This window comes from Bos javanicus, chromosome 4 (genome assembly GCF_032452875.1).
Source record: "Bos javanicus breed banteng chromosome 4, ARS-OSU_banteng_1.0, whole genome shotgun sequence".
Lineage (NCBI taxonomy): Eukaryota > Metazoa > Chordata > Mammalia > Artiodactyla > Bovidae > Bos > Bos javanicus.
In genome coordinates, this window is record NC_083871.1 from 117,862,663 (window position 1) to 117,888,771 (window position 26,109).

Below are 26,109 nucleotides of genomic sequence, written 5' to 3' on the forward strand. Positions count from 1 at the left end.
TCGAACTTCAAAAATTTCCATGAAAGTGCCTTGTAAATGATGGACAAGCGTGTCTCAGGTCACAATGGGTGTTTGGTGGAGTGTCTGCAGCTGGAGGCAAGGACACAGGAGTGAACAGGAAGGAGCCACAAGTAGGAGGAGGGAGAAGAGGAAACAGAAATTCCAGTTGGACTTTCTGACAGCAGCTGGAAAGGAAGCTTAGAAAGGATCTTGGAAGGAGGGGAGAGGAGAAGGGAAACAAATTGGGGCCCCACCCCCCATTTGATTTCTAATTTCCCTTTCATATGGGCCCTCCAGAAAAACTAATTTAAAAGATTTTAAGACGAGAAAAAGAAGTGACTGTCCTGTAGTCCCTCGGACCTTCGGTGGGGTAAAAACCTGGGGTGGGAGATGAGAGGGGGTACTTAGGAGGAGGCAGCCGCTGCGGAGTAGTTTGTTCCACGTGGTTTTGAAGGCTTGGCTGAACCATCCCCTTCCCTTCTCCTTCCAGAAAGAAGATTCGGTTATAATGCGCAATGCTCCTTTATTCTCTTTCCCCAACACGGAGTTCCACATCGCGTTCCTGAGCTCTTCCGGGTCTGCATGCACGTTTCAGGAGGATCCGTGGCCGGGGTGGGATCCGACCGCATGCACGCGGCTCCTTGCACACGCGCGCACACACGCACGCGCACACTTACAGTGAGTGTCTGCAGAAAGGGGCCTGCGCGTCAGCTCTGCGTTAAAGACGGGAAGCTGCCCGGGTTACCAAAGTCAAATGTAAGTGACAATTCCCCACTCCAGCAAGGCAGACTACCAGAAGTCTCTTTGTATTTCGGCAGCTCATTTAATGTTATTTATGCATTTTGTGCAAGGAATTGTGGGATTTTTTCCCCCACGGTAAACAACATGGAAATGTTAAATAAAAAAAAAAAAAAGCACCCTTCCAGCGCTTGTCCCCGTCCGCGTGTGGGCGACCCGGCGGAGCTGTCGCGGGCGTTTCTCAGATCGCCGAGAAGCCGCGGGGAAAACGCGAGCGCGCGCGCGCGCGCGCAGAGGACGCGGCGGCGGTCTCGCGGGTCCAGGCTCCGCACCCGGAGCGCAGGGACGCGGCCCCTTTAAGGGGGGGGCGGGGCGGCGGGAGGCCGCTGTCACCGAGCTGGTCACGTGGGCGCGCGGCGCCACGACCATTGGCCCGAGGCACGTGTCCAGGAGACCGGCCCGCGACGTCACTCGAGGGGGCTCGGTTAAAAATAAGAACAAAAATCCAGAGTCCGAGTGTCTCGGGTTGCGCCGAGTGGCCTGGAAATTTCCTGGCCGCGCGGAGGCCGAGGCGCGAGGGCGCGCGGACGGCGAGGGAACGCGGGCGGCCCAGCCCGGTCCGGCCCGGCCCGGCCCGGCCCGCCGCTCACCCATGCGACTCGGGCCGCGGGGCTCGGCGGGGCTCGGCGGGGGCGCCCCGGCCCGCGGCGGGGCGGTGGCCGCGCGCAGGGGCCCGGAGGCCGGCCGAGCGCATCGCGGGCCCTTGGGCCTCCATGTGCGTGCTGGCGGCGGCGGGCGCGCTGACCGCTCGCGCCCCGCACCCTAGAGGGCCGGCTGGGGCGCGCGGGCGGGGGCGGCCGGGCGGCGGCGGCGGCGGCGTTGGCCCGAGCAGGCTCCGGCGGGCGTGAGCGCAGGCGAGCGCGCTGCCTGCATGCGCGGAGCTCCAGCCCCGGGCGGCCGGGCGGCGGCGGCGCCGGAGCCGGAGGCAGCCGGACGTCGAGAGGCGCGCGGAACCCCGAGGCGCCCCGGGTCCGCGCCGGACCCTTGTGACCGTCTAGCTCCTGGGTGCGCTGCGAAGACTCGGACCGCACTGTTTTGAATCTCCCGGCGTCTGGGCGCGGGGCGACTCTTGGTATTTTCTAACTCAACTCGTGGATCGGAACGTGGCTTCGGCTCTGAGCGCGGCTGGAGACGTGTAGGACGTCAGCCCTGGCTGCGGCCGCCGCGCTCGCCCTCGGGAGAGTCGGCGGGGAAGGGACACCGGCCGGCCTCGGGAGTCTCCGCGTGCGGAGCGGAGGAGCGGAAGGCTGACTGGTCTCCCCGGAGAACCGACTCGGGATTTGTTGCGAGCAGCATGGAGGAGAATGACCCCAAGCCCAGCGAAGCGGCGGCGGCGGAGGGGCAGCGGCCGCCGGAATCCAGCCCCAGCGGCGGCGCCGGCAGCCCGGGCGACCCGGACACTGGCCGCCGGCGGGCTCTGATGCTGCCTGCGGTTCTGCAGGCGCCGGGCAACCACCAGCACCCACACCGCATCACCAACTTCTTCATCGACAACATCCTGCGGCCCGAGTTTGGCCGTAGAAAGGACGCGGGGACGTGCTGTCCCGGAACCGGAGGAGGCAGAGGCGCCGGGGCAGGCGGCGAAGGCGGCGTGGAGGGAGGCGGCGGCGCGGGCGGCGCGGAGCAGCTCCTGGGGTCGGGCCGGGAGCCCCGGCAGAACGCGCCCGGGGCGCCTGGGGCGGGCGGGCCGCTGCCCGGCGGTGGCGGTAGCGACTCTCCGGGTGACGGCGAAGGCGGCTCCAAGGCGCTCTCACTGCACAGCGGCGCCAAGAAAGGCGGAGACCCCGGGGGTCCCCTAGACGGGGCGCTCAAGGCCCGCGGCTTGGGCGGCGGCGACCTGTCGGTGAGCTCAGACTCGGACAGTTCGCAGGCCAGCGCCAACCTGGGCGCGCAGCCCATGCTCTGGCCGGCTTGGGTATACTGCACGCGCTACTCGGACCGACCTTCTTCAGGTGAGCCCTGGGGACCCGTGCCCCGGCCCGCCGTGGGGAGGCCCGCGGGGTTGCGGGGGCAATGCTGGGGCGGGAACTTACCGGGAGGAAGAAGACACGAGCATCCCTCGCCCCCAACACAAAGACGCGCACACAGCGACATTGTGTGCGGCCGACGCTGACCCGGGCCACGGCCAGGCGGAGAGAGGGGCAGGGTTGATTCACTCGGGGCTACAGATTTCTTAGAACGGCGAGAAATACCAGGACCTCTCTTCTCCCTTGCTTTTGGGGGCCTCTCCTAGCCCCTAGCGTATCCCTGCCTTGGCCGGAGTTTATTTGGTGGGAACGGGGATGGCTGGAAAACAGGCCCGGAAGCGCACACCCTCGCTTGTTCTTCCAACTCGGTCCAGACCCGGACCTACGCCCAGCCCGCCCCGATCGATACCTAGACTCATCCTGCCACCCCAGTTTCCCAGAGGTGTCCGGGGAAGAAAGCGAGGCTCGGCTGGTCGTCCTCAGCTGAGGTTGAGCAGAGGCTGGTGGAGGGATCCGCAGAGGGAAGGAAGGCAGACAGAGGAGCCCTACGCCCTGTGCCTCGTTTTATTTGCCAAGAGGTGCGCACACAGCTTGGAGGAGGAAAGCCTGCTGTTCCCAGATAGACTGGACCTTTACCGAGTTTCCTGGGTAGGAAAGGAGCAGATTTCAGAGGAAGTGCGCGGGGGAGCTGGTGAGGGTGTGCAGAGCTTCTGGGCGTCTTTTTCATAGACCCGGGATTTTTAAAAGCTGAGTCCACGTCCCTATAGAAGCATGAGCCGCAGTAAATGAGGGTCTGCGGCTGCGAACCGCCATTAAGCGCAGACTCCGTTTGTCCCCGAGCCGGCCGCGCAGACCGGACCCCCCTTTTCCCCCGAACCCTCAACGGTTTTGCGGGGGTCTTTTACACAGTTCACAGCGCGACTAAGTCACCCCCTGGTCGCCTGCCCGCAGAAACGGTCTGTGTGTATCTCTGATGAAACCCCAATTTCTCCAGCTAGATCTGAAATTTGCTCCATTGTTCTCGCCTCTCTCCTTTGTTAATATTTAATTAACATATAGGCTCACAATGCGGCCGGCGAGGAGCCGAGGCCCGGCTTTGTGCGGCGCGGGAGTCGCGGCCGCGCCAGGCCCCAGAGGCCGGGGGAAGCCCGGAGGTCGGGCCTGGCTCAGTGGCTGGTTTTCCTGGACTTTAGAAAAAAAAGCCCCGTAAGATAAGATGTGTGTTTCCGGGCGTTTACGAAAGCAGCGACGCAGAGTTTTGTTTTGTTTTGTTTTGTTTGCGGAGATTTGGTCTTTCCGAGACTCTTTTAAGTGTTTGCGTTTTGAACGAAAATCAAGAAGGAAAAGGAACTAAAATCTCTGATTTTAGGGAGATTTCCTTTCCATAAAGTGGCCTGGGCCTTTTGTGGGCTGATTGGCGTGTGCGAGCGCCCCGGGACCGGGGGAGTTTGGGGGTGGGAACAACGGGCGGGCTGCGCCGCGCGAGGCCGCGGTGGGGGCCTCCGCCGGGCCTGTAGAGGCCTCGCAGGGCCGCCCTCTGCCCGCCTCGCGCGGCGCCCCCGGGACGCGGGCAGCCGCCCCGAATCCGCACCCTCCGGGAAAAAGCCAGGCTGCAGCAGGCGAGGAGCCGGCCACCTCGGCGTGTGAGCGAGTGTGGACGCGGTGGGGGCGGGGGGCGCGATGCGCCCGGGTGGATGTGTGCCTGAGTGTGCTTCCAATCTTGAAGGCTCGGGGCTTGAGCCGAACAGTCCGGTGCCCGCTCTCCACCGGGCTCTGCCCTCCTTTTCCCATCGTGGCTCCTGGAGATAGCGCAAGGCTCGGTGGGCTGAGGAGGGGGTTCCCCGGGCCTCCTGGGTCTGCGGACCGCCCCAGATCCCTAGCTAGGGAAGGCCTGGGTGATGATCCACCCTCCTGGTCAGAGTGCCCCCTATCCAACCCCCACCCCATCTTTCCCCTGGGCTTCATCCCGAAGAGTCCGGTAGGGCGAGAGGTGGGGACCTGGGTGTTCTAGCCTTCTCCAGCCTCTCAGCCAGGGCTCCTCGGAAGAAGCGGGAGCCGGCCCCCAGCATGACTTCACACACTTCACAGACCTGCAGCCACCACCCCCTCCTGCAAAGGCCTCTTCCCTCTCTGACCCCCTTGCCCCATCTGACATTCGGAAACCCAGAAAAAGGCAACACTTGGTTGCCTTTCTCAGGCCCTTTCCGTTGCCGGGGCCCTAGGATCCCCAGCGCCACTGTCCAGCACCAACCTCACGTCCTGTGGGGCGGCCCCCCCGCCCCCGCCACCCCGGGAAGAGTGTGTCGGTGAGAAGTGTGAACCTTCTGCCCAAGGTCAGCAGGGTCCCCCGTGGCCTCCTCAGCTCCTGGGCTGGCAGCAGCGTGTCCCCTCTCCTGGACAGGGGGCTGAGGGGAGACCTGGTGGGGTGAAGGGTGGGAAGCTCCTGCTCCTTCCCCTTAAAGGAAAGGATAGACGTGGGCCCACAGGGCCGGCTGGGGGAGGCAGACCCCTCCTGTTCTCAGCACCCACCTGAGGCTGGCTCCATGGCCCTGGACCAGTGGGGAGACCCCCCTGCACCCGCGGGGCTCTTCCTGCTACTCTGACTGCCCCAACCCCTCCTCCAGTCTGTCCTGCTCATCTCTCTCCCTGCAGCCACCCCATCCTGTCCCCATTCGTGGATAGAACCTCAGGAAAGACTTGAAAAGGCCTGGCCACAGAGTTTTGGGGTTTTTGCTGTCCTGACTTTTCCGTTAAGCCTGCCCTTTACCCCCAACCCCCAAGCCCACCGCTCCTGCAGACTTCCTGGCCCCCCTCCCCGCCCCCTCCACAAGAGCTCCGCCCTGGCCCACCCCAAACCCAGCCCTGCTTTCCTCTAGCCGCCACTGGCTGGGGCAGCCTCCTGTGCGGGGTGGCAGCCCCCCCACCTCCAGCGTGCAGGCCGCCGGAGCCCTCCTAACCCGCGCTCTCTGTGTCCACTGTGCCCCCCCCAGGTCCCAGATCTCGCAAACCAAAGAAGAAGAACCCCAACAAAGAAGACAAGCGGCCCCGCACGGCCTTCACGGCAGAGCAGCTGCAGCGGCTCAAGGCCGAGTTCCAGACCAACAGGTACCTGACGGAGCAGCGGCGCCAGAGCCTGGCGCAGGAGCTCAGCCTCAACGAGTCGCAGATCAAGATCTGGTTCCAGAACAAGCGCGCCAAGATCAAGAAGGCCACGGGCAGCAAGAACACGCTGGCCGTGCACCTCATGGCGCAGGGCCTGTACAACCACTCCACCACAGCCAAGGAGGGCAAGTCGGACAGCGAGTAGGGCAGGCGGGCGGGCGCCACGTCCCAGACCACCCTGGCTACATGATGCAATAATTTAAAATCAGAAATCAAGGGCCAGTGTATAAAGATTATACCAGCATTAATAGTGAAGATATCGTGTATTAGCTATGGTTCTGCAATATTCTATGTATATATAATTTACAGGAGGTGTAAAATCCAAAATATCTGACTATAAAATATTTTTTGAGTTTTTTTATGTTTATGAGATTATGCTAACTTTATGTTGGGTTTTGTTTTTGTTTTTTGCAAAGGGGGCTACTTAGGGTTTCATCTTTTTTAATCCCCTAAGTTCCATTATGGGACATCGGACACTTTTTTTTTTAATTTCAAAAGAAGAAAAAATTAAAACAACTTGCTGAAGTCCAAAGATTTTTATTGCTGCATTTCACACGACTGTGAACCGAATAAATAGCTCCTACTTGGTCCTGAGTTCTTCCACTTTGTTTGTGTGGGCTTGATGAGGCCGGCAGGAGGGTCCGCATGCCCAGGCCCGCCACTGCCACCGCAGGGAAGGGGCGGCTGGGCCTTGGTCCGGTGCCCTGCTCCCCGGGGCTGCCTGGGCCGGGCGCGCCAGCTCCCCTCCTCCCCTCTTCCTGCCTTCCCTCCCTGTCTCCTCCTCGCTGAGGCCTGGCCCGTGCCTCCCTGCATCCTTCCGTCTGCATCTGCGTCGTTGTCCCCTGTCCAGCCGCCTGCCTCCAGCGCCAGACTGTCCCACCTCCGGCTCCGCTCCTCCGAGGCTCAGGGCGCCCGTGGCTGGAGGCCCACAGGCTTCGGGGCCGCCCTGTCCCTCCAGACCTGGGCCCAGAAGCTCTCCTGCGGCTCCATCAGCTGCCCAGGCAATGCCCAGGGGGCCCCAGAAACGCAGCCAAGGTCTGCTGGGCTTGCCTCCGGGGCTGTGGAGTCCTGGAGAAGGAGCTGGCGGTTCCCCTCTTTCCTTTTTCTTCACTTTCTTGTCTTTTTTTCTGTTTTTAAAGTGGCCGCTTCTGCTATAGAGAGCATTCTTTCATGGTAAATATGTGTGTGCATGTGTACATATATCTGTGTGTGTGCTTACATACACACAGACGTGTAAGAGTCCACAGTTCTAGAACATGTGGCTACCTTGACTTTTAAAGGAACTCAGAATTCTCCAGGATCTAGAGGAAAGAAGAAAATGTGTAAATAATCATTTCTTATCTCTTTTTGTCTTTTCTTGTTTTTTTTTTTTAAATATACATTTTATTTTTTGAAGTGTGGTACAGTGTAAATGAAATATATTCAATATATCCCCACCAAGTACATATATATAAACGAACACATTATCTATATCTTTATCTGTAGCTCCACACTGTCTTCTGTTTATTGTATGGAAAAAGAATTGTGTCCAAATGTCCGTCTGTGCCGGGACAGCCTAGGGGGGTCCCTCGGGCCCTGCCCTGAGGACTGAGGGTGAACTTCTCTCTTTGCCTTAAACCTCTTTATTTCACTGCGATAATAGTTTCACTTTGTACATACTAGCGTAAACCTGTTTTTTTTTTTTTAAGAAAAAAAAAACTATAAAAGCAAAAGTTGTAATTTAAAATTCTGTGAATAACCATCTGCTGCTTAGGAAACTCAATGAAATGATATGCCTTTTTAGCAGGAAGCAAAGTTTTGGGGTTTTTATTTTTTTATTTTTATTTTTTAGTTTATTACACATGTGCATTTTACAGTCCCAGTAGCAAATATTTATAATCTTATAAGAAATGAATGTTTCTATTTACGACTGTGGTTATCAAAATTGTGAACATTTCCCCTGCATTTTTGTGTGTTGAAATTCTTGAAAGTTACATTAAATAAAAAAAAACACTTTATTGTAAAATATCAGTTGTCCAAGATGGAATGAGTAGGTTTTTTTTTTTTAAGTGTGTTTCTGAGCCCAGCTGACCTGCCGTGGTGCTCAGATGCTCAGATCTCTCCCTCCACGGTGGGTGTGCACATGCCTACCTTTGTAGCCAGAGGCATAATTTTTTTTTTTAATAATGAAGACACTTTGGATGTCTCCTGTATGAGTACAGAACAACCAAAGGAATTTAAGTACACGTTTCTTTACCAGAAGGAAGTGTTCCAAACTCCGGCGCTTTTTCTTTGAATAAATATTTAAAATCCTGCAGAACACAACAGGTCTCTGGCCCTGGCTGCTCCCGGACAGAGGCACTCAGCCCCTGGGGAGAGGAGCTCTCACTTGACCTGTGGCAAAGAGGCTCTTCTCCTGTATGTTGGGTTGTTGTCTTTTCCCCAGAGCACGGACTGACGGACTGACGGCATCCCAAGGCAGATGCAGGGAAAGGACCGGAAGTGGATGGGAGTTTTGACCTTGGGACCTGCAACTCACCTGGCCTCAGAGGACAGCCGACGTGGCCCTGTGAACCCCACTGCTCTATTTCCAAACTCTCTTGGCTACAGTTTTCTTCTCCCAGTAAAAGGAGCTCAGAGACTAGAGAGGGTCGTCTGTTCCCAAGGCGACCGACCTTTTAGGCATTTCCGTTCCACACAGGATTCCCAAGGGGAAGGACGCTGGGCCTCCAGGCAGGAGCTGAGCTGCTCCCGGGTTCTGCAAAGACACGTTCTGGGGTCTTGCTGCAGAGGCTCCGGAGCCTGGTCCCACTACCTGGTCCCAGGAGCATTAATGGGGTAGGACCACGTCTTCCTTAGCCACCACTGTGCCCCTGTGCACAGCTGGGGGTTCCTAAAGACAAAACCACACTAGCCCAACTTCTGTTACCTGATTGGCCTCTCCTTCCTTTTAATAAAAAGGTCACATAGCCACATGCAGCAATCATTTTTAGTTTTTGTCTTTCATCCCACTGGCAAATCATAGGGCTGTTAAGGGGCAATGTATGGTTTTGTAAGGTAATGAGCTCCCCATCCTCAGAGGTGTGCAAGCAGACACTAGGCCTACAGTGGCGTAAATTTTGCTTTTGCTTTTTTTCCCTCTTCCAGTAAGAAATTCGACTAAATGAACTCTCAGACCTTCCAAACGCTGAGATTCTGGTTTTGCTCCTATGTTTATTACATGTTTTTAAATTCTCTCATAACTCATGGAGAGCCACTTCGGTGCACACCAGCCACTTTCACTAGGAGCTGGGCTTCCCTGGTTGCACAGTGGTAAACAATCTGCCTGCCAATGCAAGACAAGAGACACAGGTTCCATCCCTGGGTGGGGAAGATCCCGTGGAGAAGGGAATGGCTACCCACTCCAGTATTCTTGCCTGGAGAATCCCATGGACAGAGGAGCCTGGCGGGCTACAGTCCGTGGGGTCGCAGAGAGTTGGACACAACAAAGCGACTGAGCACAGACAGTGGAGACCAGAGTCAGGCTGCAGGGCAGGCGATGCCCCTTTGTGAAGTCCAGCCACCACTGAGTTCCCCCTGGGCCCCCACAGCTCTGCCCAGCTCGGATCTGGATCCAGACTGCAGTACCGGTGACGCCCCACCTGGACCCCACCAGACTGTCACCCCCGCAGCAGGCAGGGTTCCTTTAGGAAGGAAGTCCTTGCGGCTTGCAGCTGCATGGCCCCCACCCTCCGGTTGGCTGTGTCCCCAGGCCTCCTTAGCTGCGCAGAGACTAGGCTGAGGCCTGAGAGCTGAGCATGGACGGTCACAGCCCCCCAGGCCAGTGGAACATGCTCCCCCAAAAGTGCAGGACCAGACACCCAGCGGGATTCCTTGGTGTTTAGACAGCCCTTCCTCCAGCTGCCCAGTGGGGTCGAATAAGTGAGCCTCCACCCTCAGGATGGAGTCAGAATCTGAGGGTCAACACCCGCCCCGCGAAGGTCGCAGGAAGTGGACTGCCAAGGGCTTTCTTTAGGGGGCAAAAGTGTGCGCCACCAGTCTGATCTCCGACAAGGTTCATCGTTCCTGTTTTCCCTTTGTTGAAAAGGGCAAATTGCTGGGGTTTCTGGACCGCTTGGCACAAGTGTGCCCTGGCATGTGACGCATACGGCAAACATCACACACTATATATGCAAATACGCCTGCCGGCCGCGCGGGGCCGGATGCGAGGCCGTGTTTGCTCGCTCCGTCTCGGCTAAAAGTCATTCTGTCTCCCGCTGGTTTAATATCCGACCTCTCCGGTCTCTGCCGGCCCGGGGAAGCTCCCCAAGAGCCCCCAGGAAGGGCCCGGCTTTGCCAAAACCTGCCGCTCGCCAGGCCGGGCTGCCATGCCCCGGGAGATTAATAGCGACTGGCGCCCAAGGCCTCCGGGGAGACTGACCCCCAACCGGCACCCCGCGCCGCCTCCAGGCACCCACTGCAGCCCTGCGCCGGGCCTCGGGGTGGGAACCCCATTTCTGCTCGCTTCTCTCTCCTATCAGGGCCGAGGGCGAGGCCTCTGGCTTCAAGAGCAGGCGGGCGGGGTGGGCTGGGTGGTGGGCGAGGGGCAGCCGAAGGCAGGCCTAGCTTTGCGCTGAGTCCCGCGACCCCGTAGGCCGCCCTTTGCTGGGGGGAGACCCGCGCGCGCGCGCGCGGTGCCTGCGCCTTGAGCTCCAGGGCGCACGACGGGAGCGGGGCTGCGCAAGCCCGAGTAGGTCATTCATACTTTCATTATTAATCTCAGATAGTTCATTCTGTTTATGCTCTCCGCTCAGAGCAAATAAAAAGCCATTCCTGAAATCGCCTGAAATGTAATAATAGTCATTAAAGTGACTCCTCATTATGAGATTTAATCGAGTGGTCCGCTGCACGCCTGGCCTGGCTGCTGAGGCTGACGAGGACCGCGTTATTATTATTGTTGTTATTGTTGTTGTTAGCCTCCTGCTTAGCCATCGGGGTGACTGACTACCTCGTCATCTTAGGCCAGCCCAGGGGCAGTGGGGAGCCCCAAGAGTCTCTGGAACAGGTGTGGCCCAGCTTGCTGCCCTGCCGAGCCGGGCCCCAGCCCTCGCCAGGCCCCGGCAGCGCCTCTGGGCGGAGGGAGGGAGTCCCCAGACCCCCTAGGCGCCCCGCATCCCAGGGAACGCTAGGACCAGAGCCCCAGCCTCGCCCCATTGGCGGTCCCTCCCCACCCCTCCTTCCAGGGCCGAGCCTAGAGCTTTGCCCAGAACAAAGAGTGGCGGAGACCTGCCTCCTCGGCCGCCTTTTCGCCCCCTCAGGCTGGAAGGCGTCCCAGAGAGCCCCCACCCCCAGCCCAGTCTCCCCGGAGACACCCGGGGAGGGAAGAAGAGCACGGGGCCTCAGTGGACCGCGTCCGCAGAGGGGGCCCGAGTGGGGAGCGCGGCCGGGAGGGGCCCGCCCCAGCCCCCGCCCGGGGGTCCTCCGTGGGGCAGAGGGCGGGTGGGGGTCACCGCGGGCGCGGACCGTCTGGAGGGCTGGGCCGGGCGGGCGCGCGGCCCCATCTGTCGCGCTGAGAAACTTGGCCGCGCGGTCCGAGCGCGCGGCCTGAGCCTTTCAGCCGGCGCGTTCGGGGTTCGCTCCTCCCGCCAAGTCCTTTGTCTGCGAGAGGACTGTCAGGCTCTGCGCCGGGCTTTGCCCTCCGCCTCCCCCGGCCTACCCCCTCCGCTAACTGCCCTTTCTCCCCCCTCCCTGCTTTTCTCTCCTCTCTGGATGGGTAATCACAGGCTCCAGCTGCCAGGCGCGCCTCGAGGAGTTGCTGCCCGGTTCGGGGGTCTGCCGCCCCTCGCAGCTCCCTCTAACTTCGCCAGGACTCCGGCCCGGGCTCTCCGGCCTCATGGAGCCGCCGTGGTGGGTCCGTCCGAGTTTCCCCTTTAGGCCACAACTTTCTCCCGAGGATTTTGATTCACACTTCCCCCCAACAAAATGTGAATCCGGAAAGCTGCGTTTCTTTGGGTTCAGAAAGTGGGGGGACACGGCAGGGTCAGCAGCCTTTTGCAGAATTTACTCCTGTGGAGGCCGGTTCCATGCCTCTGCTACTGTGAGAAAGGTACCTGGATAAGTAACTCAGAGGCTGTCAGTTTTAAGTCTCAGATTGTGCCCCGCCCCCAGTGCCAAAACTTCTGGGTTAAATTGGGCAGATTTCAGTCTCTAGGAGGAACGACTGACATGTTGATTTCCAAACACCTGTTTCTTAGGGCTTCCCTGGTGGCTCAGTGGTAAAGAATCTGCCTGCCAGTGCAGAAGTTACAATAGACACAGGTTTGATCCCTGGGTCAGGAAGATCTCCTGGAGAAGGAAATGGCAGCCCACTCCAGTATTCTTGCCTGGAGAATCCCATGGACAGAGGAGCCTGGTGGGCTACAGTCCACGGGGTGGCAAAGAGTCGGACACGACTTAGCTACTGAGCAACAGCAAATTTGTTTGGCTCAAGACTGAAGCCCACTAAGAAAGCATTAGGCTGAGTTTCCCGACATGTGCAGGCTCAGCATATGAAGTTCCATATTTTTTCATGCAAATACTTATACAACAGCACTTCTTCTCACTGAAAGAAACTTGGGGCAAGGGAAGGGCTGAGTTTTGTGAACAGGCAGTCCTGTGCCCTGAAGCCCAATCATTCATGTCTCAGGCAGAAAGAATTGCTACCTAACAGGCTCCCTGCAAGGGGGTGTTTATGAGGAAAAGAACAGAAGCCTGTGGCACAGAACAGCGCTTGCTAGGTGGGCAGTCACACTCTCCTCCTTTAGGGGAAACTTGTACTCAGCTCCCTGGGCCTGACTTTGGTAACGCCACCGGCACTTCTGCCATGCCAGGCGGCCTCTACATAACGGCTGAGGGGAAGGGGGAGATGATGAAATATTCACGTGGCTGTGAAAAGCGGAACAGAGATGGGAGCACTCCTACCAGAGAGCCGCAGGAGTCCCGTCAGCACTTTCTAGAATCAGGAGCCCCTTCTCCTTCCAAACACGGCTAGGTGTGCCCTTTGTGATCACAGGGCTCAAAAGCATAGGCAGTCCCATTCGTATCAGGCTCTTTCCCCCAGGCTTTCCCCACAAAATGAGCAAGATACTGTGCCTTGGGTTCCTACGGAGGCTCAGCAACTTCACACACCACTCCCTTCTCCATTCCAATTGATAATCACCACACGGAGCAGTGAGCCTCAGTCACCAGGAGACATGGGTGGACGCGGTGCCTAGGAGGTGGGCACCCAGTGAGACGGCAGGGGCTGGGAGGAGGCCTGGGAGTCCCCCCTGCACCCCACCCCACCCGCGCATCACAGCCACCACAACGACCACTCTTCCTCCCAGAGCCAGCCGCCTGCTCCTGGTGCAATGAGCTGTTTTGTCTAAATAGTGAAGGGTCTAAGTACCCCCTTTGAAATTAATTGCTGTTCCTATAGCTAAAAGCATAACAGGCTTTGATTACATGCTAACCAGAATGAAACATAATCCTGAGCTAATTATGTGGAGATAATTTTATAATTATATCATTCAGTTGAAGAAGTGATATGTTGTTAACCTCCCATTTCAACAAGACTGATGATTTAAAATAAAGATGGTCCTAAATTTGGACCTTTAAAAAAAAGTATCAGGGCTGCCTCTTGGTTTTCGCACATGGAGAAAGTGAGTTTCAACTCAGTCTACCTAGGGTTTGCACCTGCGTGCACCCCCACCCGGGGCGGGGGGGGGGGGGGCGGGAGGGGAACCCTGGGAGACCTCGGACAAAGGGGGCTGTCCAAGGAGGCGAGGTGGCCTAGGGCCAATCTGCTCTCAAAGGCTCAGGAAGCCCATCTGCATTTCTATTCTGTCCGGCTGGCTTGGGGAAGAAACACCCAAAGACTGGCGACCCCGGAGAGTGCAGGGTCTCAGAGACACTGTCCAGTGGGGTGTCAACAGAGCCTGGCAGCCTGGGGTGAAGGTCAAAAGCCAGCCATGCCTGCAGGGGGTTTACTTCCTCTCCCAACACGAGTGCCCGCAGGGGTGCCCCGGACCGAAGCCTGGCCAGGGTCCCCTCCCCCTGCCCGCCCCCGCACAAGCCTCCTGGGAGGCCCTTGTGGCCCAGGGGGGTAGGTATTAGGAGGTGCCCCCCTGGGGCCTCAAGGCCTGTCCTGCGGTCAGGCTGGCCTTCCCCGAAGTTCCGGGGAATTCGCCAAGGGCTGGAGGGCCAGAACTCGGCATCTGCATGCAGAGTTCAACTCTGATTCCTTCGAGGTGGTCAGAGGTCAGCCAGACACGGCACTTTGAGGCACTGAGAGTGCCCTCGAATTTTTTTTTCTTTTTGGTGGTTGCACAGGGCCTCAAAGTGGGCGATTCCTGGGTGACATGTCAGCTCGCCGAGAAGAAGGCGGCTTTTACGCAGCAAAGGGAGCGCCCCGGTGGATTTCGAGCCCCAGGGGAGAATGAATGTAATACAGACCCACAGAGCCACAAGCCCACAGCCCCGGACGCCACGCGTGGGGGTAACAACGGCTCTTGTGCCTGGAACCCCGCGAGGCACCCAGCCCAGCTCAGAGCTGGCTGGGTGGATGCACATTTCCACGCAGGTGAGGGCGACGGGACAAGCCCAGGCCGGGCCGGGTGGCTGCCTCCGCACCGCGAGGTGCGGCTCCCTCCCTTCCCCCTACAGGGGCGTTTCATTTGCACCTGTTAAAAAAAAAAAAAAAATGCTTCCTAGTCAAACTTGAATATGCAATGAGGCGCCGGAGCTTTGTGGCGGAAATATAATTAAACTGGTGGAAGATGTAAAAGATGAAGACTGAGGATGACATCAGGCCGATTTCACACTTGGCAGTCGGATAGCTGGGCCCAAGCCGCGCTCTCGCCACGCAAGGCAGATCAAAGTACCCTGCCACCGCTCCAAAGGGGAAAGGGGACTTAAGTATGCTAATCCCCAGGACAAATATATTTTAATCTTGTTAGAATACAAGTTAATGCTGCAGCTCAGTGGCTGAACTTGGTCAGACTGTAGAGATCCATTTTTATTTTAGCTATGAATGAGGTAGACCTCCTGGTTTATTCATAGGTAGTAAAAAGTACATTTACAAAACGAACCCCTCTTCGGGCGAGACTGCGTGGTCACCCCCACCTTGAGCTTTCTTTGCCGGGAGGGCGGGGAGGGCGGGGAAATTCCGGAGGCTCCCGGATGGAGGTGGGATGATCCCTGATAACCATTCGGCTCTCCCCCATCCCTCCCTGCGTCCACACCAGAGCCTCCTGCCCAGGAAAGGAACTCAGCTCATTTGACGGAGAAGGAACGGGGAGACTCTGGAATTAATTAAAAGATTCTCCAAAGCAATGTGCTTCCCTTTAGGCCTGGGGTCTGACAACCAAACCAATTCCTTTCCATCAGCCCTCTCCCTTTAATTTTTACAACGTCAGTTTTCATTACTATTAATTATTTGCCGAGCTCCGACTGTACATTCGCTACTGCCCTGGTTAGCAGCAAGGCTGCAGGTTCCTGACTGCCTAAGTTCCAGTTTCTGCTCCACGTCTGAGCTGTGCAGGCGTGCGTGTGTAAGATGTGCGGTGGGGTGAGAAGGAGGGGTGTCAGCCTGTAGGGCCGCGTCAAATAAAACTGTCCTGGCAAAACTTGGAGATTATCGCAGGCGTATCTGTGCCTCTGACTGCATGCATGAGACAGACAGAGCTTGAGCGCTCGCCGGCCAGCCCACCACGAGGTCGCAGAAGGTTGAACTCCCCCAAGGAGTCTGCCTGCCAGGTATTGCCTGTGGCAGCCATCTGCAAGGCTCTCTCTGTCTTTCTGCTCCAGTGTGTGTTAGAATCCCCTCTGTCTCAGAGCTGGCCTTGCAGCCCTGTATTCGGAAGACCCTCCTCGGCCCTCCGGACCCCAGCGGAGATGGCTGGCCGCCAACTAGGGGATGGGCAGCCTCCACCCCCCAAACTGCCCCCTGGTTTCCAGGACTAAGGAATGTCCCTTTCCGCAGTGATTCTCTCAAGGCCCCTTCAGGTTAGGAGGCTAGTAGCCTGCACTGCAGCTACTATAAGCCCACTGCTGGCATGTGGTGGGAACAGCACCACATGTACAGCCAGCAGCCAGGGCTCCCTCGGAGACCCTGCCAAGCATCTCCCTCACCGGCTCTCTCAGGTCCTGTGTGCATGTCCTTCGGCCGGTGGCTTCCTTAGGAGACATCCCAGCTCTTCCTCAGGGTTTCCTATCCCAGCAGACAGGTGACCTAGACTTTTGGCCCATTGTGTCTTTCTGTCTTAAATCATGACTGTACCTAGTGTTGCTGGAAAGAAAGTGTTAGTTGCTCAGTCATGTCCAACTCTTGCGACTGCATGGACTGTAACCTGCCAGGCTCCTCTGTCCATGGGATTCTTAAGGCAAGAATACTGGAGTGGGTTGCTGGGCCCTCCTCCAGGGGATCTTCCCAACCCAGGGATTCAACCCGGATCTCCCGCATTACAGGCGGGTTCTTTACCGTCTGAGCCACCAGGGAAGCCCTTGTGCTTACTGAGGTCCCTGTCAGGGCCTGGCTTCCTGCGGCTGCCCCAACCAAGCATCGCAAACTGGGGTTTTTTGTCTCAGTCCTAGAGAATGGAAGTCAGGAGTCGGTGGCAGGTGCCAGCAGGGCTGCTCCCTCCTGGGGCTCTAGGACGGTGTGTCCCTCACCTCTGCCAGCCTCGGTACATCAGCCCCTGGTGTCCTTGGCTTGTGGGCGCACCGCCCCAGCCCCTGTGCTCACGCAGCCTTCTCCCCACGTGCCAGTTTGCGTCCAGATCCCCGTTTTACAAAGACACCAGGGACATCAGATTGAGGGCCCACCCGAATTCAGCATGACTTCACCTTCACGTCCATCTGCAACCGTGCTACTTTCAAATAAGGTCATGTTCACAGGTTCATGAATGGACGTGACTCTGGGGGACACTCTTCAGCCCAGTCCAGCCAGTACTCCTCAAGTAACATGGATTCTCTTAAACCATCTCCCAGTAAAGCCCTGCAGTGGACTCCGCTTTTCCCACCATGGAAAGGCCAGGAGACTGAGTCGTGGAGCTCTCCCTGGCGGCGAGCGCGAGGTGGGTCTGGGTGAGTCCTCGTCCTCCAGTCACTGGTCCTCAGCTTCCTCTGCTGGCCCGTGGCATCCGTGACATAGCCCCCCGACTTTAGAATCCGTGTGACCCAGCGAGACGCTGTCCCTCCTGTAGAACCATCCATGCAGAGGTTCTCAGTCCCCTGTGGGTGCTGCACTGCGCTGCTGTTGAGTCACCCAGTCACGTCTGACTCTCTGCGACCCCATAGACTGTGGGCTCCTCTGCCCAGGGGATTCTCCAGGCAGGAACACAGGAGTGAGTTTCCATCCGCTTCTCCAGGGCGTAGCATGCAGTTATCCTGCTGAGAGTGTTCCTTTCCCCCTCAGTCTCTGTCTCCTCCTCTGAAACCTGGAGGGAAGGAAGCAGAGAAGCTGCCTGCGGGCTTTCGGGAGGCCCCCCCTGAGCCGCCCTGGGAGGCCTTCAGGATGCTGCCTGGAGCGAGGGCATGACATGCAGGGTCCTGATGGAGATGTCGAGGGGGTCCTGCAGGGGGCCCTGAGGTGTTGGGTCCTGCTGGGCATCCATGGGCACTGAGTCTCGCTGGGCATCCACGGGCACTGAGTCTCGCTGGGTGCCCAGGACCCCGGTTAACATGGAGCTGTTATCACGGCTGATGTTTCTACCATCTTGCCGACTCTTGGGGAGTGAGTCTAGTTCACTGCAGTGGGTCCACGGGGTCAGGACTGAGCTTCTCAAACCGGAAGCATGGGCACTGTTGGTGAGGCTGCAGAACGCCAGTGCTGGGACAGGAAAGGAGGGGGCACATTGCCGTCATGTGACAAGCCCAGCACCCTGTGCTCTAGATTCTGCTTCCAGCGGAGAATAGACACCTGTTTGATGGGAACCCTTGAGGGAAGCTTTAGATGGAGGCCCCTCGTCCTGCACTTTCTTGGAGGACTGGCTGTGCAACGTGAAGCCATGAAGGCAGGCAGAGCACCTCCCTGGGCACGGCTCACCCGGGTCCACCCTCTGGCCGCCCCGGGACCTGCCAAGCCCTGAGCCTGACCACCCGTCTATCTCAGCACGAACACTCCTGGGAGCTCTCTGCGGTCCTGTCCCACAGCCCCGGGAGCACAGTCCTGTTCCTGGGAAAGCATCCGTGAGGCCCGGAGGGCATAGGTCACCCTCCCAAAGCCGCCACATTGGCAACAACAGAGCTGAGGCTTTGGGTCCAGCAGTGATCGCGTTTTTCAGGCGGGTCCCGGGCAGGCAGAGGCACGGCTGGCTGCTCCCAAGGAGGGAGCCTTGGCGGTGGATGCCTGGCACCAGGGCACAGGATGATTGTCGGGGGTGGGGCTGTGGGGCGACGGCTCCCCAAACACTCTGTGCACACCCACGCATCTCCCAGCCTCTTGGTGGGCAGGTCAGGGACAGTGGAGCAGCTCTGGCCAATGGTCCTGGGGCAAAGTGACCCACTTGGACTTCAGGTCCAAGGCTTGTGACCCCCCCATCCTTCGTTTCCCATCTCTGCAGCTCTCGATACCTCAGGATAGACAGTGAGCTCACAGGGCAGCAAGCCCACATCCACCTGGACCCCTGAATGACCGTGGATCACAGCTCACCTACTCACCTTGGACCCAGAGAGTTAGGCCAACAGGACAGTGAGGCATGCAGCTAATTTGTCAGAGCAGCACAGGCCAGCAGCCGAACGGAAACCCTGTGTGTCTGATCAGCGACGGCAGCCCATCCTTCCCGACCCTGGGGCTGGCCAGTGCTGAGAACAGGGGCGGCCCCGCTGCCTGTGACCCTTCACCTCTGGGTCCTCACCCTTTCCCGCTCATTTCCAGCCCCTGGGATGCTAAAGGATGCGTGTCCATCATTTTAACTGTTTAATAGCTACAGTTTGGGCTTCCCTGGTGGCTCAAGCCGTAAAGAATCTGCCTGCAATGCAGGAGACCTGGGTCCAACCCCTGGGTTAGGAAAATCCCTTGGAGGATCTGAAAGGGCAGGAGGGCCCACATGGACATCTACTTGGAGAGCTGAGAAGGCAAAGCTAAGAATGAGGCTAAAGATACTGTGAGGTAACGTCTCTGGTGCAGAGGCTTATCTACTACTAGGTTCAAAGCTGCTGAGCCACACCACACTCCCCGTTGGACGTTCTCATGTAGCACCTTTCAGATGTATTGATATCGGGACTATTCTTACAATCTTCGTGTAGTGAATATTCAAGGCTAATGTCAGTATTGCTATTCCCAACCCTCTTTTGTGATCACTCTGGGTCACACTGTCCAACTCAAGTAAATTTGCATTCTCATCTCTACTATCTCAGGAAGAGAAAGTTTGAGTGAACTTGTATGAGCCCCCACTCCAAAATATAAAGTGTGTACACCCTACTGAATATGGAAAGCAATGGGAGTCATTTCCTTCTTGTTTTTCAGAGGGCATCCATTGACCTACATGTGTAATTTCGTGTTATTTGCTAGCACAGAGCTAGAAGAGTGGTACAGACACAGGGTGCCATGTACAGTTGAGTAGGTTGCTCACTGCACAAGGACAGACTCTGAGGCGGTGGGGTTAAAACTCAACCTGTATTCTGTTTGCCAAGCTCTCTGTCCTAGCATAGAGCTGCATCCACCTCAAGAAAGGGGTGCCTTTTTCTAAATTGCAAAAAGGTGCCACCCACTCATCAAGGCTTCTACTCAGTGGGGGAAATTTTCTCTGATCTTCGCAAAGAGCAGTGGCACCCGGGTAGAAAAAGAAGAGGTAAAGGAAACATCATCCCTGCAGGTCAAGACAGGAGTGCCAGCACCTTAAGTTTATCTCAGCACAAACAAGGCAAGACTCAGAGACAAAAACGGTAGCAACAGGAAGCACTGGCTAGGTCTGTCGGCACTTAGGGCTGCTTCTCAGTAAACACTCACCTCTCCTCCCCTTCCTCTTTGCATTGGGTGCATGCCCACTGCTTCGATGTTGAGCTTTGGATGTGAACTGTTTGCAGAGTGCTGGCTTACTTCAGCTCCTGGAATCTCAGGGGGCCTGGACTCCAGATGAACCCGTGTGACGTGGACCTGGACCCACCCACCCACACACAGCCGCCCAGCTGAGCCCATCCGTGGGCAGCTGAACTGCTGCTGAGTCACAGGTCGAGGAGCAGAAGGATACACGCTTTCTCCTGTGAGCCGCTGAGTCCTGCAGAGTTCTGGGGTGCTGTGAGAACTGCACAGAAAATAGCCCATGAAAACAGCCCCTTTCAAGTCCCTTCCTTGCCCACATCTGAGATTTGGGGACCATTTCTGGAGGGTTTTCACTGATCTCCCTGTTCCGGTGTTTATTTCATATTCCATGCAAGGCGCGTGCCTGAGCTGTACTTAAATTCTTGGCCCTTGGTTAGACCATCAGTCCTTCCAGCGTCAGTCTTCCTAACATCATTGGAAGGACTGATGCTGAATGTGAAGCTCCAATCCTTTGACCACCTGATGCAAAGATCTGACTCATTTGAAAAGACCCCGATGCTGGCAAAGATTGAAGGCAGGAAGAGAAGGAGACGACAAAGGATGAGATGGCTGGATGGCATCACCGACTCGAAGGACATGAGTTTGAGTAAACTCCGGGAGTTGGTGATGGACAGGGAGGCCTGGCGTGCTGCAGTCCATGGGGTCGCAAAGAGTTGGACATGACTGAGCTACTGAACTGAACTGAACGTTTACATTCTGCCACTCAGTCACCAGGCATCTCACCACCCCTCACCCACTACAAAGTCCATCCGTTCTGTTTAGCATGTTCTCTGTGGGCTGGCTAAAGCCGATGTGGTCTCTGAGAACATCTGTCAAGACGCAACTCCCACAGTCACAGCAGCGACTCCCATGTCCTAAGGGTGAGCCCCCGGCAGAGGAACCCACTCTGTGAAAGCCCCTTGTGTTTTGGTGGTGACACTTTGCTGTGACCCTTGTTATCTGTCTCAGCCTCAGCTGCGCTCTGCGGGTGCTGCTTCCTAAGGTGGGAGCCAACGGTTCCCCCAGGTCGTAGCTGCTTTGGAGCATCCGCACACCCTCTCCTCAATGTGGGCCCTTCCAAAGGGCCAGCCGGGCTCCAGAGCTCCCCGGGGTCGTCTGGCTCACTGTGGCGGCTGCCCCACAGCCCAGCCGCTCCCCAGCCTCGTGCCATTTAAACCCCGGAGCTGGAAGACTCTCACCTGGCTCAGCGGTGCTGCCTGGGGAGCCCCACCTGTGACAGCCTTCAAGGATGATTGGGTTTTCCGCTTCCTAATTCAAGCCTCTCTCCAATACAAGAATACAGTCTCTCGGAAAACTTAAAAATACCCTAGGGACAGAGGAAACACCAGCGTTTTCACTGGGGGCCTGATAGCCTTCTGTCTGGCATGTGAGCTGAGCGGTGGGCGGGGGTGGCTGCAGGCATCTTGAGGGGTGAGCGGAGAAGCGTCCTGCATCCCACGTATGTGGAGGGGCTGACCCAGGTGTGCACGTGCGAGTCTGCACACCCACATTGGTATGGTGCCTGAGCATGCTTGTGACTGAGATGCACACGCATGTGTGTGTGAGTGTGCAGCCTACAAGGGAGCCCCGTGTGTGTGCACACCTGCATGCAGCCCATGCAACGGATGTGACACTTTGTGCACGTGTGAACCTGTGTGTGCCCGCCCACGTGTGGATGCAGGTGCTTGTGGGTGCACACCCACTTGTGCACACTCACACGTATACCTGACTGTGTGTGTGTTATGTGAGTCGTGTGTATGTGGGGGGCAGCCTCTGTCTGTTACTGGGTTTGATGCCAACTGCTAATTGCTTGCAGGCCTGAAATCAAGCCGTGATGGAGTGAATTGGAGGTCAGAGTCTTTTCCTGCTGGCTTTTGAGGACTGACTGGGCATCTGCTCAGAGCATTAGAGGTTAGAGCCTCGCTGTCAGCAGGATGTGGGGAGCTCCCTGCTTCCAGGACTCAAATCAGGGCCAGATTGTCATCAGAGGCATGGCTGGGGCTGGGGGTGTCAGGCCTGCGGACAGGAACCAGGCTTCCTAGGCAGAACGGGGTCATGGGGACACCTGGGACCCTCTGACCAGTCTGGTGCCCCTGCCATGGGCCTGGGAAGAGAGTCCAGACTCTGCAGTAAGATAAGCAGTCCTGCAACCAGCTCTGGGCCTCAATTCCGGGAAAGAGAAGGAACCAAATCAGGATACGATTCCAAAGACCATCACTTTTTTTTCCCTCTCCTATGAAAATTCTGAGTGTCCTTGTTGGTCTAGCTACTCTCAAGACCAACAGGAGGCCTTTGAAACATCCAGATGTGAGGGCCATAGCGTGATGGTCACTGACCTTTACTATTTGTTCACTGAGATAGCCCACAAGGGGAAAATAAGATGATGAATAAAGTAAGGTTTTTAAATGCACTGATCACAACAGCATCTCAGATATCATTATAAACATGAGACCCTCATTCACCTAGCCTGTCAGTTCAGTTTGGTCACTCAGTTGTATCCAACTTTGAAACCCTATGGACTGCAGCATGCCAGGCTTCCCTGTCCATCACCAACTCCCGGAACTTGCTCAAACTCGTGTCCATCAAGTTGGTAATGTCATCCAACCATCTCATCCTCTGTCTTCCCCTTCTCCTCCCACCTTCAATCTTTCCCAGCATCAGGGTCTTTTCCAGTGAGTCAGCTATTTGCTTCAGGTGGCCAAAGTATTGGAGCTTCAGCTTTAGCATCAGTCCTTCCAATGAATATTCAAGGTTGATTTCATTTAGGATTGACTGGTTGGATCTCCTTGCTGTCCAAGGGACTCTCAAGAGTCTTCTCCGACACCACAGTTCAAAAGCATCAATTCTTCAGCACTCAGTTTTCTTGATGGTCCAACTCTCACATCTGTACATGACTACTGGAAAAACCAAACCTTTGTCGGCAAAGTAATGTCTCTGCTTTTTAATATGCTGTCTAGGTTGGTCATAGCTTTTCTTCCAAAGAGCAAGCGTCTTTTAACTCCATGGCTGCAGTCACCATCTGCAGTGATTTTGGAGCCCAAGAAAGAAAGTCTGTCACTGTTTCCCCACCTATTTGCCATGAAGTGATTAAAAAGGATGCCATGGTCTTAATTTTTTGAACAACCTGTCAGCATTGTTTAATGTAAAATGGATTTATAGCTGTGTCATGATGCTTTCAGTCACAAAAACAGGAAAAAAAAATTGGCTTAAACAAGCCCCAAAGTCCAACAGTAAGATGGCTTCAGGTAAGACTTGAGCAAGACTCACCAGTGTCACCAGGGCTGGCTTTCTTTGTCTCGCCCTTTGACTTCCAAGTTGTTGGCTTCATCCTAATGCTTCCTTTCTACATGGATACGATTTGACTTCTGGCCAAAATGGGGGTCTCAAGCTTCCTGGCTCACACCCAGAGGACTCCCGCCCCTGGGTCCCACACTTAGAGAGAGGGAAGGTCCTTCCCAGAGGCTCCCAGTGAGCATGTCCTGATGCCCCACTGGCTCACATCAGGTTCTGTGCTTTTCCTGAGCAAATGACCAGGTGACGTGGTGACTGACCTGCTCCGTCAGAGCCCTCCCTGGAGCTGGGGGTGGGCTCCAGGTGACTGACCTGCTCAATCACCCTGGAGCTGGGGGTGGGCCAGCCCCTTCCAGGAGGCACCCACGGAAACCCAGGGTCCTGGGTGGAAGGAAGTGTGTGGGCAGCGGATGCAGGAGGGGCTCATCTGAGGATCTGAGGTGAGGCTGCAGGCAGGCCACTGTCCCGGTTCTTCCAAGCCGTTTTGTCCCCATCCCCCTCTCCATCGCAGACCTGGCTCAGACCAGCCAGGTTAGTGCTGAATTAGAGCTTGTCAGCTGTTCCTCTTGAGACATGCTCATGTCCAGATAGGAGCTTCCCAGCTGGCTCAAGTGGTAAAAGAACCCTCCTGCCGATGCAGGAGATGTAAGAGACATGGGTTTGATCCCCGGGTCGGGAAGATCCCCTGGAGGAGGGCATGGCAACCCACTCCAGTATTCTTGCCTGAAGAATCCAGGGACAGAGGAGCCTGGCGGACTATAATCCACGGGGTCACAAAGAGTCAGACATGATTGAAGCGACTTAGCACAGTGTCCAGATAACTCCTGCAGGGTTTCTGGTCTCCACCTGGCCACCCCCCACACCATGTCCATTGTGACCCCCACTCGAGGTCAGGACCCCCTCTTTACACTGCAAAGCATGATGCCTCCTGCTACGACACAGACTGAGCTGTGCCCTGGGCTCCATTCACTCAACTCTGCTGGCCCGACGGTAACTTTCAGGGTCTCCCGTATTCCTTGCTTCAGCCACCAGCTCCTTCTTTAGCTGCGACCCAGGGGGTCACTTGCCTTGTTGTGGGTCCCCTGGGGCCCCCTTCTCCTTTCAGGGGAGCACAGCCCCTTTGCCGTCTGGACCCCCGGCCACCAGGGCCAACACCGGTCTCTGAGCACAGGTGTGATGGAGACCAGCCCACCTGTGAGAGCCAGCCATCTGGAGCCGCTCCGCCGTGACCCCTGGGGTGTCCTCGGCTTCAGTAAGCCGGTGGCTCCTTAGCTGTCCCTGCGGCCAGCTGTCCCTTTCCCGCAGCACAGTGGGGCTTCCTGCAAAGTCCCCTCCTGCCCTGGGGCTGGCACTTTCCCCATGGGCTGGTCTACCTCTTGGCAAGCCCCTTCCCTGCCCCCTCCATCACCCCTACCCCCCTGCTGGGTTGTCTGTCTTCTAAGGTCACAATTACTCTGAGAAGTTCAGGGACTCCCCGGAACCCTGACCTGACTGGTGTCCACCACACTCATCAGGGCACCACTCCCGTCTCTCTGAGACGCCTTCCCAGGCTGCTGTCTGCTCCAGGCATGTCGGGGGGAGCCCTAGATGGGGGTCAAGGAGGGGTCTTCTGAGGCTATCCGTCACAAGCCAGGTGCTGTGACCCAGAGACCCTGCTCCTGGGGTCCCAGGCCTGCGGGGGGGAGCGTGCTGCTCCATGGGTCCCCGTCACTGAGGCCGGGGCAGACCCGGGAGCTTTCAGCCCTCAGCAGAGGGTGCTGGGTGAGCTCTGCAAATTAATTTCTTGGCTGCCACTGTGAATTCCCAGGGGGTGTGTCTGCACATCTGAGAGAACTCGGAGCACAGCTGCCTGTAATCTGACAGGCTGAACGGGGGCCAGGGCGGATGGGGGAGACCCGGCAACGGGAGGTCTCCCCTTGGGGGGACGGCGCTGTCCTCTCCCCCCAAGGCGGGCTCTGGGGAGGCCGCAGGCAGGGCCCCGCCACTGCCCAGTATGGGAGCCGGTGGTCTTCGGGTCTGTGCCTCGGTTTCCCCATTGATGGTGCTCTCTTCATCCGTTCTGGGATGGCGACTGCATGCCCAGGCCCGACGCCCTGCGTGCCTGCTGTGCCCGGAACCTCTGCCCTGAGAGGCAGTCTGGGCCTGCCTGTTGTGCCCACATAGCTCTTCACGCCGGCTCGAAGGAACTCACACCCCTCTTCCTCCTTTCCAGCCCGACCCATCCCTTTCATCTGGGTCAGTGATTCCCGGCCTTTTCAGGCAAAAATATCTCTTTTTAACATCCGAAGATTAGATCCGCAGCCTAAGGGTTGTTACAGTGGTGGTGCTTTCTGAGAAAACGTAGACGGAAAAACACCTTTCAGCTCCATGGGCTTTTTTAAAACCAATTTTATGTTTATTTATGTCTGGTTGTCCTGGGCCTTCGCTGCCGTGTGAGCTTTTCTCTAGTTGCCGTCCGTGGGCTTCTCGTTGTGAGGGCTTCTCCTGGCGCAGAGTTCAGGCTCCAGGGCGCATGGGCTTCGGTGGTCATGGCTCCAGGGTTCTAGAGCTCCGCTCAGTAGATGCGGGTCATGGGCTTAGTTGTTCCGAGGCATGTGGGATCTTCCTGGACCAGGGATCGAACCCATGTCCTCTGCACTAGCAAGCGGATTCTTCACCACCAACCCACCAGGGAAGCCCTCCATGGGGCTTTTAAATGACATTTTATCAACCATGTCAGCAGCCGCATGTATCTCAAGCATAATTTATATATGTGTACATATGTATCCGCTCAAAAATACATCCATTACGTGTATACACTCCCCCAAGCGTATCCAGCCTGTGAGAACAGAGCGTTACAAGGAGGCCCCCAAGCACAGGGTATTCTGCACAGGACGCTGAAGGCACTTCTCT

General features: G+C 57.0%; 1 protein-coding gene across 1 annotated transcript; it reads left to right on the forward strand.

The window, feature by feature from the left end:
• Window positions 1–1,602: 1,602 nt before the first annotated feature.
• EN2 (engrailed homeobox 2) lies at window positions 1,603–6,079 on the forward strand. The gene is made up of 2 exons (XM_061415294.1): window positions 1,603–2,750; window positions 5,756–6,079. The coding sequence occupies exons 1-2, from the start codon at window positions 2,093–2,095 to the stop codon at window positions 6,070–6,072; spliced, it is 975 nt and encodes a 324-aa protein (XP_061271278.1). The 5' UTR covers window positions 1,603–2,092; the 3' UTR covers window positions 6,073–6,079.
• Window positions 6,080–26,109: the final 20,030 nt, after the last annotated feature.

What these genes read in the sequence shown, in the direction of transcription:
- EN2 (XM_061415294.1), top strand. Translation starts at nt 2,093, where the DNA reads ATGGAGGAGAATGACCCCAAGCCCAGCGAAGCGGCGGCGGCGGAGGGG. An exon ending in CTCGGACCGACCTTCTTCAG is followed by an intron (nt 2,751 to 5,755) that starts GTGAGCCCTGGG and finishes TGCCCCCCCCAG; the next exon opens with GTCCCAGATCTCGCAAACCA.